Genomic DNA, 20,088 nt, shown 5'->3' on the forward strand with positions numbered 1-20,088 from the left:
TCTACTAAATGTCAAACCTTATCATTGTACGTTCTCTCTGCAGGTGTAAGTCAAGGCCTTGAGTTCAGCAAATCCCACAGTGGCTAAAGTTAAATGGAAAATGTCCTGGTATCTAACCGATGAGAAAATAATTGCCATTTTGTGTTACAAGCTCGATAAATTTCAGAAAAAAGGAAACTGTGGATTACTCACTACTTACCATCTGATTTGGACTGGTCCTTATTAAAGATTTAAACCAAGGTTTTGCATCATGGTATGTGAATAAAGCGGAGGACTCATGAAGCTGACTGCCATTCTGCAGACTCTTTAGGCTTCAGCCCAGCCGGACCTCTCCTTTTCCCCCTCTCCACATCCTATATGCTTCAGTTCATACGCATCGGAACATTGGACTTAAACTTTTTTTTTTTTTTGCTGGAACCATTACCTCACTGATTGTCAGTGACTTTATTATGGATCATTACCCCACGTGATTCCCCCCCTTTCTTTTTATTTTTACATATCCTTTTTATCTCCCTTTTGTTTACTCCCCACCCCTTTTTCAACTGCATTGTTTATATTGTATAAGTACAAATGTTTTAAGTTTTTTTTTTTTTGAAACTAATACAAATGTATTAGTTTCAAATAAAAGAAAAGATAAAAGCTAATAAGCCAGTATTCCTTTTAAAATAATCACAGCAGATGCGGATTGAAATTTGGTGATGTATGGTCCTGTTACCTTTGCTGGATAGGCCATATCTGATGACCTACTGTATATATATATATATATACACATACACACGCACCTATCCACAGTATCAAGGAGGGGCAGCACTGCGATTAGGAAGCAAAGACTACCAAGATGGCCACCTCCAACCAGATACAGTGGACAAGGCATGGTGTATTCATACCTAGGAAAGGAGTAGCTGTATAAGGCCCAGAGGCCATGCTGTTGACAAGTCTTGTGTTATTAGTTTGCGGTTTTTGGGCACAGCTATCAGCATGTAGAGACTCTTTAGGCTAACCTTGGAAAAAAAAACACACACTCTTTGTCCCCAACATTGATCTTTATTACAAGTCAGTGATCATATAAATGGCCGTGCTGCTCAGCACGCTGGCGGGTTTTCCTCAGCTGTTACCAGCATTGGTAGCACACACTTGGCTCTCTGCAAGACAGATCTGCACTGCTAATGTAAACAGACAAGGAATCAACAAGCAATGATGCGGTGCATCTAGACTCAGACAATGACTAGCAATGGGCCTCGCAGTGGGCCTGTCACAGGAAGTGAGTGAGAACTTTCGTCCTATAGATAATGGGGGGTGCAACACAAGAGGCCTCGCTGGTGCATTCAATCTCATGATTCCACCAAGTACTTGACTACTTTCCTGGCCTAACACTATTTTATCTTTCCCCGACCCTTTAGGATAACGAATCACCTGCATAACCATACAAAAGATGACTGTCATTCAACTACCTTCTCGTCTACATGAGAGTAATAAAAATATATACACTTTTTTCTTCAAAACCAACCTAACCTGAACCTCTGGATAACAAACATGTTAACTCAATAAAACAATGCAAAAAGCAGTTACCATTTGTAAAGCTCAGAAACCCAAACCAATCAAAACTAAAAATCTGTCCACAGAAACCTTAAATGCGATTGGCTGTATCAGAGCTATCAGCTTGCCTTTTGCACGGTTTTCTAAAAAATAGAGATTAAAAGCCATTTAATAAGAGTGTCTAGAAGAAAACAAGTGTGTTCAGATCAATTAGCTTCTTGGACTCATGCTGTTTTAAAGTCCCACTGAACTTATTAATATCTGGCAAATACATTCCATGTGTATCAAAACAAAATGTGTGCAGATGCTTCCTTTCAATTTGGAGCCATAATTTCTGTAGAAAAGTCTGTCCCCTGCCAGCATGCTGCCAAGTGTTACCCCAACTTTGTGTGGGTGCAGTGGTCTCTTTTCAAAGTCCTACAAACGACGTCACGGGAGTCAGAAAAATAAGCTTTGATGGTTTTGATGCACATGGACTGTAGATAATTCAGTTGTGCTCTAATCTGTCCCATGTGCAGGAATTGGAGGCCCTGCCTTGGTAGTAGCTCAATCTGCATGAAATTTATTCAGTCATTCACTTTATTAAGTAAAAAAAAAAAAAAAACTGCAAAAGCCAAATCAGGAACTGCAAGCATGGCCAGCATATAATAGCATCCACTGTCCCAGTTATTAAACATTCAAGCCATAATCTATTGGAGTAATCAATCAACAGTCCATGCACAGAAGGTGAATACCTGGTGGACATCCAAGATGCTAAATTTTTGTAAGCCGAGTAGTAGGGTGGCTTCTAGACATCTCATAAAATACATTAACTTAATACAATAGGATATATTTTAAAAAAAAAATCTGTTGGCATAAAGCAACCAATCAGATGTCATATTTCATTTAGTTTTCTTAATCCTGGACTACAAAAATAACCACAAAAAATCTGACTGGTTGCTCAAAAGAACCCTTCTATTTTATAGGAAATGTCTGCTAAGTGCCTAATACTCAAATTCACTACATTGAGGGGTCCTTCAGAACCAACTGGGTCAAGTACAACAAAATCCTTTATCAGTGAGTGGAGATATCATGTAAAACATCCCGTTTCCTTAAAATGAATGTGCACTGCGGAAATACACATCAAAGGTTTAAACTTACTTAAGAACGCCTGCCATAGGACGAAGTCCTTCAAAATTCTTTAAAGTGCATTGGTTTGGCAGCACATGGAATACCATAAAAGCAGGGTAAATAATACCATTTTAAAAATGTTAAGCAGGTGTACTCCAGTTATGCGATTGTGGCGGCTGTGGTGCTACCTAAATGCCTGGCTGATCATGTGGTCAATTTATTTCTGGGTTTGAAGGCCTAACCTCAAGCTCTGTTACCTTTCCTGATGTCTTCAAGCTAGTCACATGGCACACCAGAACCTTTTTCTTTTCCTGATCTCCAGAGTTAGGCAGACCTCATAAAGATGCTTTCTGCACCAACATACCATGAACAAGAGCATTATCGAGACTTCTTTCAGGGCACATGGCAAAAATATCCTGCATTTATGCCATCTTCAGAATCCTATCATAACCATATCTTCATACGATTTGTTTATTAAACCCACCAGCATTGCCATAATGACTTTGAATGCCATAAAACTTGCAGGACAATTTACAGAAGGTAAGCAAAAGTAGTACTAATTAGAGGCTACCTTTTTCCCCCTACTAGCTCATTTCTTTGTTTCCTTCATCTCAGAACATCAATGCAAAAGGAAAACAAAGCTGCCTTGCTGTGACAGCAAGAATACTTTAAAAAAGTTTGTAATAAGCTATGCTAATTAAAGAAGAGATGGCATTTACATTCACCCTGGCATCTACCTTCACAGCATACCATTTGCTACCCAACAGGTGCACTTTAAGTACCTGCCACTTTTACTTTGAAAAGCCTATAATAAACCTGTACCAAGTTTGGACAATGCAAACAGTGTATGATGAAGAAAAAAATGAACAAGCAACGGTAACACGGAAACGGAAAATCACAATTTAAAATAACTAGTGTGTTGTCCCAAGGTATAAGCAGTTGACCGTTGCTAATGAATTTTTAAATATAACAAGCAAAGTGACCCTTAAACTAAAAGGCAAGGTCCTGTTTGTTACACAAGGACCCCTCTCATCAATACCAAATCTTTAAATTGAAAAAAAAATTGGGAGAAAGCTTGGAAAAAATAAATATTTGCCACCTCCTGTAAAGATGAGGTGATCACAATTCTTCCAGTGAGATATTGGCAACAAAGGGGGTCCTATCCCGTACTCCCAGGGTTTTGCAGAGGGAAAATGGCATCACTTTCACCATTCTAGAAGCGGAGTAAAAAAAGTATATATTTTTTTATGTGGTGATTAGGGTCCATTTGTAATGTTTGGGCTATGCCTTTTAGTACAAAATCTGAACTGACCTATTTTGGTAGAGTAGGGAGCATTCAAATCCATGTATACAAGATCTTTCTACATGCTTGCTTTACCAAGGTACTGTTATCACATACCACGTGAATCGATTATTATTTTCCACTAAAGGGAGAATGATGCAAAATATATGTCCTTCATCCAGGACTGAATTCACTAAAGACTTGTTACAGCCGTGCCAAAAGTACAGTATAGTATAATATAGTAAAGATCTGGCATGGATTTTAAAAACTGAAGCTATCCAACCAAATAGGAATCAAACATGGGGGCGGCAGCTGCGCTTTAAAAGCAAAATTGTCCATTTAGTTTATATCAACTACATATATTCCAGGCGCTTCGAAATAAAAGATGTGCAGAGGTGTGTACTTTATTGTCTTAAAAAAAGCAACCAGTACGAGTAGAAAATCTTGTCCTCAGCCTGTAGAGAAGGACCCTGGTTCTCTATGTGGAACCAGTGGACTATCTGAAGAAGTCCAGCACATCCCCTGCTGAGTTCCTTAACAGTAAGGATGTTCTGAGTGCAAAGGTAGGTCGTACTCTGCAGAGAGACCATGAGTCTTTCTCTGCAGCATGCTGGAAGAGGGCAGTCTTTTCTACTCAGGCTGTGGCTGCTTTCTAAAGAAAGCCAAGTAAAAAACTTACCACACATCCTGTACCTGGAATGTATTTAGCTGAATAAGGCAAAAGTTCAAAGGGTGTTTTATTCAAGACACAAAGTAAAAGTTGCAAAGTTCCAAACCTTCCATGAGTGGATGCACTAGCACCTCAAAAGTAAAGGTGTCATCATGCAATAAAACAGCGCCTCCCTTTGGTTTACTGGCACTACAGGCATATACATGTGTGAGGATAAAACTTGTACAGTAAAAGAAAAATGAACATAAATTTTAAATTATTAAAATATGGAACAGATCTGTATAATCATTCAATTTAGATTAAAAGAAATTAAACATGAGCAGCACCAGCAGAGAAACGGAAAAAAAAAACAAACAAAAAATATCGAATGCAAAGTAAAAATTTCAAGACAATCAGGACCAAAGTGACCTTTTCTCTTTGTTGGAGCGCTACGCCCCTCCCATCAACCCTGCCACCACCCCCCACCCTCCCTCACACAATGGAAATAAAAATACAATACATAATTTTATGGCAGCTTTCCAACCCCTCCAGCACTTAAGTGTTCAATTTACAGCACAAAAAAAAAAAAATAAAATAAAAAAATAAAAATGAACCTACACCTCTTGAACATAGTCCTGGCAGGGAGTGAGTTGAGGCTTCTCTCCAGCGCTTACAGGTGTCTTAAGCCAAAATGTTTTTGATTATTTTTTTTATTATAGGCCTTGCTCCCCACATCCCCCCCCCCCCCCAACTGCAGGGCGATCAGAAAGGTTTCTGGCAGCTAAGGGGTTAAATATGTACTTCCAATAATACAAGTGGCATCTTCCTGCCGCCATCTTGTGCTACACAACCTCTCGAAGTTTGCTCTACACCTCTTCCCTCCCTGCCATCTGTAAATATCCCCCATCCCTCCCAGCCGTTGAATCATCGACAGCAGCCCAGGGCCCCTGCAGAGGTTTCCAGGCTGCTGTCTGTGTCCGAGGGCAGCGTTGGGTCAGTGGACATGGAAGAGGCGTCAGCTGATGAAGAGGAGGTTTGAGGCTGGGAGCCATCAGTCACTGCTGCACCTGTGCTATGAGAAAGCAGAGAGAGGACTTAGCTGCAGTAACAGTTCCATGTACACCTTGAATTCATCTCGCTCACCATTTAACTAACATTTGCACGAATGAAAACTAAACATGTGTCAAGTCTAACAATTCCTTTGTCTCTGCTCCTCATTGTGTTGGAACACTGCAGAAAGACTGCTGCTTTTACACTGAGAATACAGGTCACTCTCTGCACTTGCTGGCTTTTATATTTACTCTTGGCTACCAAATAAATAAGAATAAACTGTCAGGCTTTTTGATTTTCCTTTTAAACTCTAAGAGCCTTTAATCCTATAAAACAAACCTAGACTTCCATGCAACCCTGCATCCATTGCACTGTTTAAAACCCAAATGGCAAACCCAAAATAGACAGAATAGATCCTTGTGCTGAAGTGCAAAATAAAAACTAAATTCCGACAAGATTAAAGCTTAGCACCAAGTCATGCATCGGAAGGGGGGGTCTTGTTATATTGCCACAAGGTGCCTCCATTTTGGGAGTATTACTGGTTGGGTCACTTACTTTATGATAGAACCCCACCACTGTGCAAATGATACCAACCTAAAGGGGCTGGCTGCCCACGGATCACACCATTCCGGGCTCTGTCTTCCCAGTCAAGGACTTCCTTGTATATTAACTCTGTGAAAGAACACAACACATAACAATCTTCATCTAAAGTCATCTGGAACTGATATTGATTTATTAAGCAGACTTTGCAATGCCCTCTCGCCTACTGAAATGTGGCATCTGAGATGAAGTTGGGACATGTCATCCTCCTGAAGACATGCGGGAACGGTGAGGTGAGTGCAAGGATACTCTACATTGCCCCAATATAGAAAAAAGTAAAGTCATCCTCATCCACGCATTATGGCCACATTCAATAGGAAAGGCAACTATACCATCCAATTTTTTTACCCATGTTTCCTCTGGTCCCTTAAAGTTGTGAACACTGTTGTACTAAACTTTTAATCCTTAGGATTTTCAAGTTTTTGATGTACCATACACTTGTTTAATTGTCATCAGTATACCATCTTTTAACATTATATCTATTTGAAATGTTGTTTTGGAACGCAAAAAGTGCCTATGTTTTCATTGTTATGGTCAGTCCCACTTACCATTGCTTGGATTAAAATTATCCCATGCTGTATGTCCAGCTTAGGTCACCTGGACAGTAGTTACTCTATATATACAAACCTGCCTCCACCACAGTACTTTGCTGAAACCATCAGCATGAAGCTGCTAAAATGGTGTAATATTTTGAAAGGCTTTTTTGAGTAAGCCAAAGCAGCAAGATCTGTACATAAACATTATAGATCAGTTATAGATACATTTTGTATCAAATACATAGTATGCATACATAGTTTACTAATATCTCTCCACTCACCCTATACAAAGAATCTTAAAGAGAACCAGATAAGCAGAAAATGTCAGGAAAGTAACACAAATGATTTACAATAACACTTAGTACTGCTAAACTGAATACCTTTCCATTCTTCTATCGTGTGTTCTCGCTCATCCAACTGCTTATCTGGAATCTTTGGAGGTGGCTGTTCGGAGAAAGAAAAAAAAAAAGAAAACATAGGTAGTAATTTACAAATATAAAAAGACAATAACAACAATTATATGTAGTTGTGAAAAAAAATATCCATTAAAATGCATTTACTTCAAGTGGCCCTTTAAGCAACTTTGCAAGTCCTAATTAGAGTGATCACGTCACAATATACAACATTAAAAATTTTTAAATATAAATCCTGTAAATCTAAAGTGTGCTTAGGCTGACACAGCCATTACTGGCACTAGTACCTGGATTTGCAGGCTATATTGAGATTAGCGTCTTAGTCAAGAAAATGGAAGCTGCCCTGGATGATGTCAGAGCAAAGACGGTTCCATACTTTAGGAAATAAGAAATGTTAAGGATTTTTGTACTCCGTTTCATGGAGTCCATTCAGGGACAGTTGTCTTTCATCTTTGTTTAATAATGCTGTAGGTGACTATAACATATACAGGCAAACAAAAAAAAGTCTGTAGGTCAGCCCAAGAAACTCTTTCTATTGTCTGGGTAAAGAACAATGCCTCAGGTACTCAAGTAAATCAAACAGTGGTAGGGCTAGATGGAAATATGCAAATGAAAGAACCAACAGCAAGATATTTGAGGTCTTATCTGAAGAAGAAGATAAGACCTGATCTGAAGAAGAAAAGAAAAGAAATGAAATTCAGTCAGGCTGACAATAGGATGAGATTTCTGGACTGGCTTACCAGTGCCAGGTAGGCAGCATAACCTGAAGGTGAAAGACCTGTGTCCCTAAATAGATGAGAAAAAAATACAGCTCATGTGCATCAAGTGGTAAAAATCACTAATTAGGATTTCCAAAGCAAAGATATGTAAAAAAAAAAAAAAAAAAATGATTGAAGGATTATTAAATTTAACAACTTTATATATATTGAAGCAAAACTAAAGGGGTAAAAGAACAAATAACCTTCACTTGTGTACCTTTCAGCAGTTCACAAAGGGGTATGCCTGCATTTTGGGTTTATGTCCCAGATGCTGTCAGCAAAGCTGGGAGGTAACAAACTGAAAATGACAGAGTTTAGCCACTGCAGATCTTTGCTTTCTCTATAAAGGTTCCTGATGTGTGGTGGTGATACCACTGGAGTATTTTTGATAATATTTTAAGTTTGCTTCAAAGGACTTGTTTAAAAAATAAAAAGGAAAACACTCACTGCTTCAGCCTCTAAAGCATCGTACCAAACGTTGATGTAAGGGTGCTGCAAAGCTTCATCAACAGAAATCCTCTTGGAAGCATCTATAACCAACATCTTTGAGAGCAGATCTCTGGCTTGGCTGGCTGCAGGATGTAATAAACAGGTTTGTTGAGGTAAGTATTACTGTGATCTCATGACATATTTTCTAGGTGAACATAAAAGATACAGAAACAATCAAGTATTCTGCTTTTTCTCCTCTTTGAAAACATAGAAAACAGCATATCAACTTTCCAAACCTTTTGAAATGGTAGTGAAGAGCAGAAAGTGATACTGTCTCTGTTAAAAAGGGCCCAAAGGTTTCCCAATTTTTGGACTTTATCTTAGCAGGAAGTAAAAGGTTGCTGTGCTGATCTCGACTGTGGATCTTTTACATTAGAGCTTTATTCATAAGGTGAAATAGGTAAAATTTCACCAATTTAATATTGCTATATTAATATATGAGAGTTAAAACTACAACTGGCCATTTTTTCAAAGTGAACCTGAAGCAAAATAGAATCCATGCTTACCTTTTAACTTGTTGTGCTCAGAGTCAGCAGGAAACAGAACATCAGGAAAGAGTTTTTCAAAGCTGTAACCCGCGTATTTGGGTCTGTTCTCCACGTATGTCCTCACAGTAGGCTGAAGTTTCTTCATGAACTCTGGGCAGGGAGTCCCCAGTTGTTCAATAACTTTGTTCCATTGGTCAATATCTGAGACTTGAGCTCAGGAAAATGTGAGCACAATATCATAACAAATGCCAAGCAAATAGACAACGAGAGCAACAAACAGTAAATATAGTGCTAGCTTTACTTTATTAGTTAGTGCAGCAGATTAACATAATCCAAACCAATATATAAACGCACAGTAACTGATTTAGATTGATAATTCAGGGTAGAAAAAAGACTAAATTAAACAGAATTATAATTATTTTGTAGCAACAGAGTATTAACAATAATCCAATCTCAAAGGAATAAAGCTGGACTCCAGGATCTTCTTAGAAAAATAGACCCTCTTTCACCAGCTAATGCAGAATGTAACCCTTTACTATCTAGACGTTCTACAAGGAGTAAAAATATACCTTGTGCATATTTCTGATTTTCTTTGCTTCCACCTGAAAATGTAGGCATGCAATCTTTGAATATAATACATCAGGGGTGCACAACCTAGGGCCAGCAGGCCACATCTGGCCCGCAGAGCTGTCAGATCCGTCTCTCTCCTCATTCCCTCTCTGCTTGTTGTCTTGTAGAGGATGGGGCACGCATCTCCTTTATGAGATGGTGCTGCCAGCATAGGGAGCTGCTCTGCGCCCACCTAGTACTGTGAATTAATCGTGCGGCAGGAGCACGAGTGCTGTGTCTGTGTTCAGCCGTCATTTTCCCCATGTATAAATTCTCATATCTTCTACACTGATTGTCAAAGAAATGTGAAGTTTTCAGGGTACACATAGGACCCTAAGAGCTGCTACTAAACCAAATTTAGGCACTCTACATGTAACAAGTTGCCAGATACAGGGTCACAAGCATAAAATCCTAAAAACAATAAGGTATATTTTCACATTAATGGAGGCTATATCAAGACCAGGGTCCCCAAATTGAGTTTGTGTGTTGGGGGACCCCCTGGGGGCCACTCTCATGGCAATAAACATTAGGGTCCTGCTAATTGTCCGTGTGCTGTGCTGCCCCTTAAAGTTCACGAATCCCAATTATAAGAAAAGGGAAATGAAACTACAAGTGCAGGACTCCAGGCTAGCTCTCCCTAAAAGTTCATCACTACAAGACCATCACATGATATGAAAAACTATAACTGTTATACTGTGCTACCCTACACATAGCCGGCCACTTACCTTTTGTACCCAATATCTCTAACTGTAGAGGAAGGGAAATGTAGGATAAGTGGGGGACTCTTGTGGCTAACTACACCTAAAATTTTATTGCTGCAGTGCCATCACATCACAGAAAACTATACCTATCATAACATGCTACCCTGTCACACATAGCTGGCACTTACCTTCTGCGAACCCTAATTTCTTAGGAATGGGGAGATGTAGGGCCCTGAAAATGATCCAAGAAGTATCCATTGCAGAGATTCATGATTTGTCATTACTTTTTATTGGTGCATGTATGTTACAGTAACTAGAATTAATTTTAAATTAAAACTATTCTAATTTTAAACATACATCTTTAATGTTTGTTAGTGTTGCCTGCGAGTTTTATCCCAATGTCAACAGCAGCCCCCCAGATGAAAAAAGGTTGGGCACCAATGCAATACAGGATCAATTGTGACCTTTGCACTGCATATGAAGGCATTAATGGCCATCAAAAAGCAAGGCCTTTTGGGACCCGTCATCATTAACGTAACAGATGTGCAGGTAGATGGAAAAAAGCAAATTAAATTATCTTCTTGATTAAACACGTGCTTTAGAGCTTGGTCTTGCTAAGAAAAAACCCTATCAGGCATTTATTGCTATTTGTGTCTTTGATAGGTGACACCACACCTTCTATCTGTCCTAGTGAGTGCCGATGCTGAAACTAAAAATGAGATGGAGGGGTCTTAAAATATAGTCAAGACAAGAGGCAGGTTAAATCTTGAATGGGAATACTTGTACTGGTGACAATAGTCCTGAAAAACTCTTCCCAGGACATAGTAAAGACTATAGATAAACTGAATGGTGTTTTTCCCCCCTTTCTACCATAACCAAAGAAAATAAATAGATTTATTTAGATCAGATTGCCTCATGGAATCAGGAAGGATTTTTTTTCCCCCTGTTGGAGCAAATTGTACCAGGGTGTTTTTTTGGGTGCCTTCCTCTGGATCAACTTTGTCCATTGGGGTTTTTTTATCTGGAATATGTTTATTTTACTAGTAGTTGAACTTGATGGACTTATGTTTTATTTCAACCTGACTTACTATGTAACTATATAAAAAAGTAACAGCAAGAACGAGCCTCCTACGATTACCAGTAGCTTCATAAGAGACACTATAGGTAACAGACCTAGGAGCTCCTGAAAAGAGAACCACAAAGAAGTCCCTATTATAACCAAGATATAATAGATCTATCCATGATAATCATTCAACAATAGTAAGATGAGGCTATGGATGAGTGGTATGTGCACACTGGAACAACATTTCACGCTTCAGCTTTGTTCCATGCAATTCTATTTTCTGAACATGAGATTTTGTATAATCAGAGTATATAGGGACATTGGATTACCACAACCTTGCTCTTTAGGAAAGAATGGGCAGCTTACAAAAATACTCATAGAGTCGAATGGCAGCCTCTGAATTTTGTTTGTACGGATGAAACAAAAGTTCCTGTGTGTGCCCCTTAAGGTGGCCACAAACATTAATAAGAACCAGTTACCACTTGGAAAAAAATATTTAGAGAATCAAAAAAAAAGTTGAATGGCTGCAGATGTGTTAACTTATTTCTTCTCTGTTGTTCTTGATTTGGAACAAAAAGGCTAGGAGTATACCTGGTCACAAGACCATATAATCGGATTGCTAAATAAAATATTTATCTACAGTTTCTTTGAATAATTTAAATGCTGGGTGATTACTTATAAAAAATATGTACATTTACCTGTACATAATTTGTCTGAAGATGGTATTTTATGTTTAGGGTACTTTATTGCACAGATTGTTTTACTTCTGTGCATTGTAGAGCTCTAAAAAATGAATTGGGTTCCATTAAAAATAAAATTATAATGCAAAACACCATAGTAAACTTTTTGTGGTTCAACAATGCTATTATGAGAAGCTGTGGCCTGATGTTCAATTGCATGAAAAAACAGAGGAATGAAAGTGTCTCACTTCCTGTGAATTCACATACCTAGATGTGTGCCCTCACTCTGGCTGGTGGATATGAAACTGTCATATTTTGCAAAACCCCCATTAGGACTGGATTCCTTCTCACAAACCCATTTTGAAATGGGAAAAAGGGAAAGACTAAAAGGAAATCATTCAGCAACACAAATTAATATTGTTAGAAAAAAGGAAACCAACTGCACCCTCAAAGCTGGTCCATGCATAGGAGCCTTCTCATTCAAATATGTAGGTCACTTGGCTAAAGCAATATGCTACAGTTACACACTCCAAGGAAGGAGCACGATGGCTATAGAGGCTAGGCTAAAATACTATGGTAATCAAGCTCAAACATATAGACTAGACTTCTTTCGAGAAGTGTTCATTTTCCGTTTACCACCAAGTCATGAGAAGTACAGTAATGATGTGAAGGTCAGAAAAAAAAGCAGTGGAAGCTGCAGGGGGTCCTAAGACATCAACACTTTTAGAAGTACCAGTTTCTGTGTGGACTTCAGCAGAAAATTCTTCAGGATCCATGCAATGTTCAGCAGCACAAGCAGTGGGATAGTTCTTCTTTTACACCTATGGCTTGTTACACTCAACAGCACACAGCAACAGTATTGCTTTAAAGAAAGCAATACATATGTATAAGGTGATTGTGTGCAGCCTTCTTTTTCCTATTACTAAGGGACCCTGAAAATAACTTCATCTTCCTTATGGTGATGGTACAGTCTACCACATCCAATATTCTGTGTGATACCCTGAAGTGTTCACACTATAAAGGATTAGGTTCTATGTGCTTTTAAAACGGAATGTGAAAATCAAAAATGACATATGGCGTAGTCTGTCACTAGCATCAACACAACCATTTTATTCCCCCCTCTCCTTGGCTATTTACAGATCACACAACAATCTGATCAAGGAGAAAGGGAGGTGTAAAAATGACATCAAGAAACAAGGGCTGGAGCACGTATATTCAGAGCCCCAAAAGCTCCTGTGTGGCTGCTGTCCAAAAGTTAGGCTTACAATAGGTAATAATAATACTGTTATATTCAGTTAATGTTAAGGTGAACAGCCAACATGCAATGGTGGCTATAACACCCTCACCCTTCTTCATCAAGGGTTGGATTATTGGAAGAAATCATCTCAAATAACAATCTGTTGTGTTAAGGCTAGTGACAGAAAGCATCATATATTACATTTCAGATTTCTCTGATTGCTACACTTCTAGGTCTTCAGAGTAAAAGTGTTCTCTTTAGCCTCACACTGACAGTTTAAACAATGCTGTTGCTAAAGTTAGGATTGTTAGAATTAGGTTCCAAATAATATATTGGGACCAAATATACACACACATACAAAGAAATAATGAGATTTGCCATACACTAAATGGTGTTCTTTTGCAAAGATCAAATTACATGTCCAAATGCCATGGGAAGAGATCTAAAGGAAAGAAGCTAATCTTCTGTAATACATACAAATAGTGTAGCAGCTGCAAGTCCATGGGATAGATCTTCATAGGTTACTATTTTACCTGATCTGTCAGCATTCCAACTTTATAATCACTTTCACAAAGCTTCTAACTCTTTTAGCTGCCACTACACAATTTACAGGTCTTGCAGGTAAGGAAAAGCATGTGACTGCCTACCATGATTAAGTGCTCAGGAGTAGCTACCGATTGCTAGCTAGGCCCAAAGCACTGCCACATGGGGAGGGGGGTTTGGACATGTCACTGCCATTACTTAGCCACAACACAGGGTATTTTGTGCTGTCAGCCACAGAAAAAAGTGCCAAATCTGGGGGTACAAGGTAGTCGAGGTGGTGGGTTTTAATTGGACCTGGCCATGTTGTTTGAGCTTGCATATTGGGGTGCCTAAAGCATATTTAAGATAAACATGAACAAGAACTCTGAACTATTACAATATTTGAATACTGAATAAAGGTTAAGTAAACTTAATGTGGTCCCCATGCCCTCCCTTTGGAGAAGCAATAGATACCTCATGTCACACAGCTTCTCCAAAATCCTAGTGGCACAGTCCTGCATACACTAGTAGTGTATAGATTTTCAAGTGGTAAAATAGGCAACACAGAGGGCATAGTCTTGGTGGTGCAGGAATATATCCTAACAGCAGTTACAGAACAGCATTAGGTCACACTAGGGTAAGTGCACAAATTCTACAATACTGAATGGAGATAACAAGGAAAGTTTAGAACGGTGGGGCCTATCTACTAAATGCATGTCAACTGTTAATAATAAATGCTAGAGCATGTGTATAGCCCGTTCACTATACCCAGCTGGGCCCCTCATACATATTGTGTACAGCTTCGCTTGTACTGTTAGCAATAAACCTTTGTCTACAGCTTACCCCACTCTAAAGCTCTAAAGAATATAATGGTGCTACATAAGCAAAACATAATACAATGCATGTGTGTAAGAATAGCAATCAATTCAAAAAGAAAGGACAACATAATCTATCCCTCTTTTGTTTGGGAGGTGAACACTGGGTGGTAAGAACCAATGGGAAGGATACGGTCTGTGCCGGGGAATAACACACCCCCTTTGATCATCTCTCCCAAGATGCAACCCACTGACCAAATGTCAACTGAAAACAGAACGCAAGTCAATATATAAATAAATAAATAACACTTGACTACATATATCAAAATGTTTAAAGTAGAACTTTGCAGATTATGATTAACCGGGAAAAGGATGGAAACTCTTTCAAGAGTTTTCTGCTCCCTATATCCTCAATTTGAAGTTTTTAGTCTAACATCACATCCATTTTGGTGACCACTGTCACAAAGTAAGAGTAAGTCCAAACTTTTACACAGCTGTCATCTGAACAAGAGGTGATGGGACACAATGCTGACACAAGAGGTCCAATGCTGACACAAGTTTGCTGAAAACTGTCCAGGATAGGACTTTCCCTAATTTCCTTACACTTTGTTTTATTTAGGAAATGATAGAAAATCTTCTAAATGCTGACCTAGACAACAGCAAAACCTGTGAGAGGTCCTAGGCATTCCTCGCTATCAAGCAGAAGTTAAGTGGTTTAAATAACGACAAAATATAATTCATCCCTATGCAAATAAAAATTTGTTGTAGAAGAGCACCTCAAAGTTAGATGTCTTTTAAAAATAAAAAGCACTTGTGTGTCTCCTCTGAAGAATAATAATTTATTTGCCTTGAGTTTGTCTCTTTGATATCCTATTCCTGTAATATTACCGATTTCTGCCTATCCATTCCCTCTTAGTTGGCATCATTGGCAAGCCCTCCAAACTTTTTCACTTCTACTACTCTGCAAGAGCCATCAGCTTTTGCACATATATTTACATTGTGTAGATCAATAACTTTTTTTTTTCTTTGTGAGGCCAATCATGCATAAGGATGGGAAACATACAAGGGAGTGCTGAGAAGTTTCTTGCTTTGCCCCCTTCCAGATGAAATAGAAAAATGAGTGTAGGGACATGTGACAGCCTACTATTTTAGTATGTAACTGTGCAAATATTAGGTATTTGCGATTCTTAAAACTGTTTTTTCTTTTAGTGAGAAGCTGTGATGGCAGAGGCACAAGCAAGTTTCACGTCGTTGGAGTTACGGGTTGTCATGAAGTTTTTGTTTCTCCAGGGAAAGTCAGCAAATGACATTCACACCCAGATGTCACAAATACTGGGGGAGACGTGCCCTTCCAACAGCACTGTCAAAACCTGGATATCTCGTTTCAGGACTCGGCATTTCACTGTTGAAGATGAGCCCCGCAGTAGGCGACCCCCCAACCTCAACTGACCCGGCAACCTGCAATGCTGTCCATGAGCCGATTATTGAGGACCAGCGAATATCGGCAAAAAAGATAGCCCAGATACTTGACATCTCACAGGAGCGTGTTGGGTTTGTTATCACCACTATTCTAGACATGTGCAAGCTTTCAGCGAAGTGGGTACCAAAAAGTTTCAACAGTTATCAGAAGAAGGAACAAGTTGAAGCATCCAAATCCATTTTGGCCCATTTTAAAGCTGCACAGGACTTTTTGGTTAGGTTAGTGACTGAGGATGAAACATGGATCCACATCTACGATCCTGAAACCAAGGAACAGTCAAAGGAATGGCGGCACAGCAGGTCCCCGCGCCCGAAGAACTTTCAAACCCAGAAATCAGCCAAAAATATAATGGCGTCCGTTTTCTGGGACAAAGACGGTATTCTGTTGGTGGACTACCTACCTCAGGGCTCTTGTATCACCGGACAGTATTATGCTATCTTCCCCTTCAGACTATTATCTGTTCACGAATTTGAAGAAACACCTGAAGGGTAACGTTTAGAGGACATTTCTGACATAAACAATGCTGCTGAGAGCTGGACTTTTATTTCAACAGTGTAAAAAAGCTGCAACTACGCTGTACCAAGTGCATCAGTCTCAGGGGGGGGGGAACATGTTGAATAAAAGTGTTATTTCATAACTCTGGCTCTCTTCTTTATAGGCAAGGGCATGAACTTCTAAGCACCCCCTTGTACACAAGGAAAATTCAATAAAGGGGAAAAGGCAAAAAAGATCTTGACAACAGTATATGGTTATTCTCACTTGAATAGGAGAAGAAAAAAAAGTGGAAAAGGGGGTTCCATATTCAGAAGAATGGCTAATGCTGTTGACTGAGAGAACGTAAAGACAGGAAGCAGAAATATCCTAGAAATGGGTCATCACAAAGTTAAAGTAATGGTTTAAAGATATGCTTCAGAAGAGACCATAGAAATTTTGAAAAAAGCCATCCGGGGTTCTGGTACACTATAATAAAACAAGAGTGCAAGGAAATGCCAGAACGGTCCCTACATTTTTTGAGAAGTCCACTTCTTTGTGGTGATGTGTTCACTGAACTGCATAAACACTGCTGTTTCTTGTGTATGTCTTACTATTATCTGCATGTTACATGGCTCTCCATAACATGTCAAACACAGAGATCGTATGTAGTTAAGCTTGATGCAAGCAATGGCACATAACACAGGAAAAGAAGGGGAGGCTGAAGCAAGATATCAATCACAGTCCACGAAAAGAGATGAATCAAGCAGAAAGCAGCCTGGAGTGAGCTGAATCATGTTTCATGCATCCTATTCTTTCTGAGGAAGCTCACGTCAGCAGAATACCACTATTCTACTGCCTGGAACCATCAAATAATATAAGTGTGGGAAAGCTTTCTCTACCTTTACTTTCTATAGCACAAAAAAACTTGGAAGCCTACCAGCTCTCAAATTTAAAACAACAGTTGATGCAGCCATTGTTAGAAACAACCTAAAATCAGACTTCAAAGTTTGTTGTGATCTTTAGGAAATAATTATTTAACAGAACATGCATATATTAATTCCAATGTTTTAGTATGTGCTGTATCTGTATGGTTCGGTCCAGAAATACACACACCTTTCACAGAGACGAGTAGTGCCAGCTAGGGGCAGACCGAACTTTCTCGTTTTCTGCTGCTGCAAACTCTTTCCAAATATTACCAATATACTCTTAATTATCCTAAGAAGAAGCCTGAAGATATAGATTTGGAGCATATAGTTCAGTGTTCTCCCCAGCTTATACCTGGACGAACCACCCGGCTGTTTTTTGGTGGTTGCTGAAGAGTGGAGTCACAATATAGCAGCCATCACCAAACTAAAAATTCTTTCCATCCAGCTTAAAAAATTTCTGGGTTGAATACTGTATTCGATTTCTATGAATGTTTTTTAAAGGCTTAAGGTGCGTACACACTTCCAATTTTTATCGTTACAATCGAACGACGAACGATCGATTGGGCAAAAAATCGTTCGTAAAAAAGTAACCAACGACGCCGACGAACGAGGAAAGTCGCTGGAAACGAACGACCGGACCGACGGATCGGATTGGGCGACGATCGTTGAACATCGTTCGTGTGTACGGTCGTTCGTTGATCGTCCATGTTCAGAGCATGCGTGATGAACGAACGTCCGTTCACTTTCCTGTCGTGCACATAGTTCCTCTATCGCTTAAACGATCGTATCTATTGTGTGTACAATATCTACGAACGATCGTGTCGTTAACTCTATGTGCAGGATCGGTGCTATACGATCGTTCATATATATCGTGCATGAACGTTCGTCGTTCGTTTTCCAACGATAATAATTGGAAGTGTGTATGTAGCTTTAGTCTACACGGAAGTTTTCCCCAGTGTTTACCTGAGGCTTTAAAGGCCCATGTTTGAAATTCTCATGCATTCCAATGGGCCAGGATGGGCGTGGCCTACACCAGGATGTTTCCTTGAGGCACGTTTATGAGCGTTATCTATATTGCTGCCTATATTGCTTTTAACGTTTAAAAAATTAGTTAACGCTAGAAAACGCCCGCGTTCATAAGCACTCAAAATTTAAACACGTTAAAAACGCGGCATAGACCTTTTCCAGCGTTTTAAAGGCAAGCTTTAAAACGCTAATAAAAGTGCATATAAACGCAGTAGAAACATTTACATGTGTTTGTAAAAACGACTGCGTAGACCCAGCCAAACAAAAGATTCCCATCTCAAGCTGGCTTCACATGATTACATTTGGATTATACGGTTTAATCAACTCAGGTAGAATTATATTTCAATCTTAACAAGTCAGATTTACTGCCCAAAACAGGGGTTTATACTAAGCACTAAAAACAAAAGTTAATACAATGTTTTTTTTTTTATAAATTTGGCCCAGTGATGTTTATAAATAATCAGTGCTATAACTACTGAGGCTCCTGGGGTAAAGAGTAGAGGTTTCATAGAATTTGTAATAAACAGGACAGAAGCAAGGAAAACTAAATTTAGAACACTGAAAATACTAAAAATGCACAAACGCATGTCCAAGGATTATTTCGGATTTGCATTTTTTTTCAGACCTACACACAGATGACTTCCTTATAGAAACTGAAATGCTGCAGTCAAACAGAACTTTCAGTTTTATCCCATTAAATACACTTCAGATACATAAACACAAAATGTTTGTCAAGTCCTTCACTTGTTTTTAGGTGATCTATCTGCAGAAGTCCAACACTCCCAGAGCGGTCTTAGCAAATGTCATGGCGAATATCTACTGACCACACAGCCAGAAGGCTACTCTGCAGAATGTTTGTCTAGGACAGGCTTTTCTAGTCAGGCTGTGGCTGCGTTCTAAGGAATGAAGAACTGTAGGCTTTGCAAACCTTTCATTTGGCATCTAGAACTTATTTAGTTATTTTAGAGTTCATCTTGGCTTTAATGACTGGATACAAAACTTGGTCACACACCAGTAGATCCCCAAAGAAACAAGAGCCAAATGTTCTTTTCCCAGGTCAACAATATTGTATCATGTTTTCTATTAGTGTGTTCAATTGCTAATAAGCTTCTATAGACCATACAAACTTGGCATGGACTGAACTCAGATTTGCAAAGATACAGCCATATGGATTTATTAAATGAGGAAGATTGCCAAAGGTGGTCATGGGATGAATCTTACCGTTGTTTTGGTGCTTCCCGTTTGACTAATCATTAATGTATATTGCTACCCCTTATAAAGAAACATATTTAAATATAATCGATAGCTCTTGCTGGGAATATAAAGCACACCAAAAGGCTTATGTGTGGGAGTCTAATAGGTGCCAAATTAAGTTACTGGAGGATTCACAAAAGTCATACAACACAGTTTACACTCCCTAAGTGAGCCACATCCTCCTTTATTTATGCCCAAACCTCCTACTACCAGACACTACGATTCACAGAGGGAAGGTGCCAACTACAGAGGGTGCTGTGGATCCAGAAAATAGTGGACAGGGCTAAGTATGACTACTGACCAGCTCTACACAGTTAATTAACAGCGATAGTTTCATCCCTTGTGACATGCAAGTAGTTCTTACATGACAAGACTGCTCTAAATTTAGAA

At 39.1% G+C, this 20,088-nt stretch overlaps 1 protein-coding gene across 1 annotated transcript in view; it reads right to left on the reverse strand.

The window, feature by feature from the left end:
- Positions 1-1,024: 1,024 nt before the first annotated feature.
- Positions 1,025-20,088, reverse strand: part of LOC140338800 (mitogen-activated protein kinase 8) — a gene marked incomplete at its 5' end in the record, with an annotated part of 33,422 nt that continues 14,358 nt past the window's right edge. Inside the window, 6 exon segments of the mRNA XM_072423102.1 lie at positions 1,025-5,644; positions 6,222-6,299; positions 7,144-7,207; positions 8,382-8,506; positions 8,930-9,112; positions 14,732-14,803. Of these exon segments, the coding sequence (XP_072279203.1) occupies positions 5,502-5,644; positions 6,222-6,299; positions 7,144-7,207; positions 8,382-8,506; positions 8,930-9,112; positions 14,732-14,803 (665 nt within the window). The 3' untranslated portion in view covers positions 1,025-5,501.

Source organism: Pyxicephalus adspersus, chromosome 10 (genome assembly GCF_032062135.1).
Source record: "Pyxicephalus adspersus chromosome 10, UCB_Pads_2.0, whole genome shotgun sequence".
Taxonomy (NCBI): domain Eukaryota; kingdom Metazoa; phylum Chordata; class Amphibia; order Anura; family Pyxicephalidae; genus Pyxicephalus; species Pyxicephalus adspersus.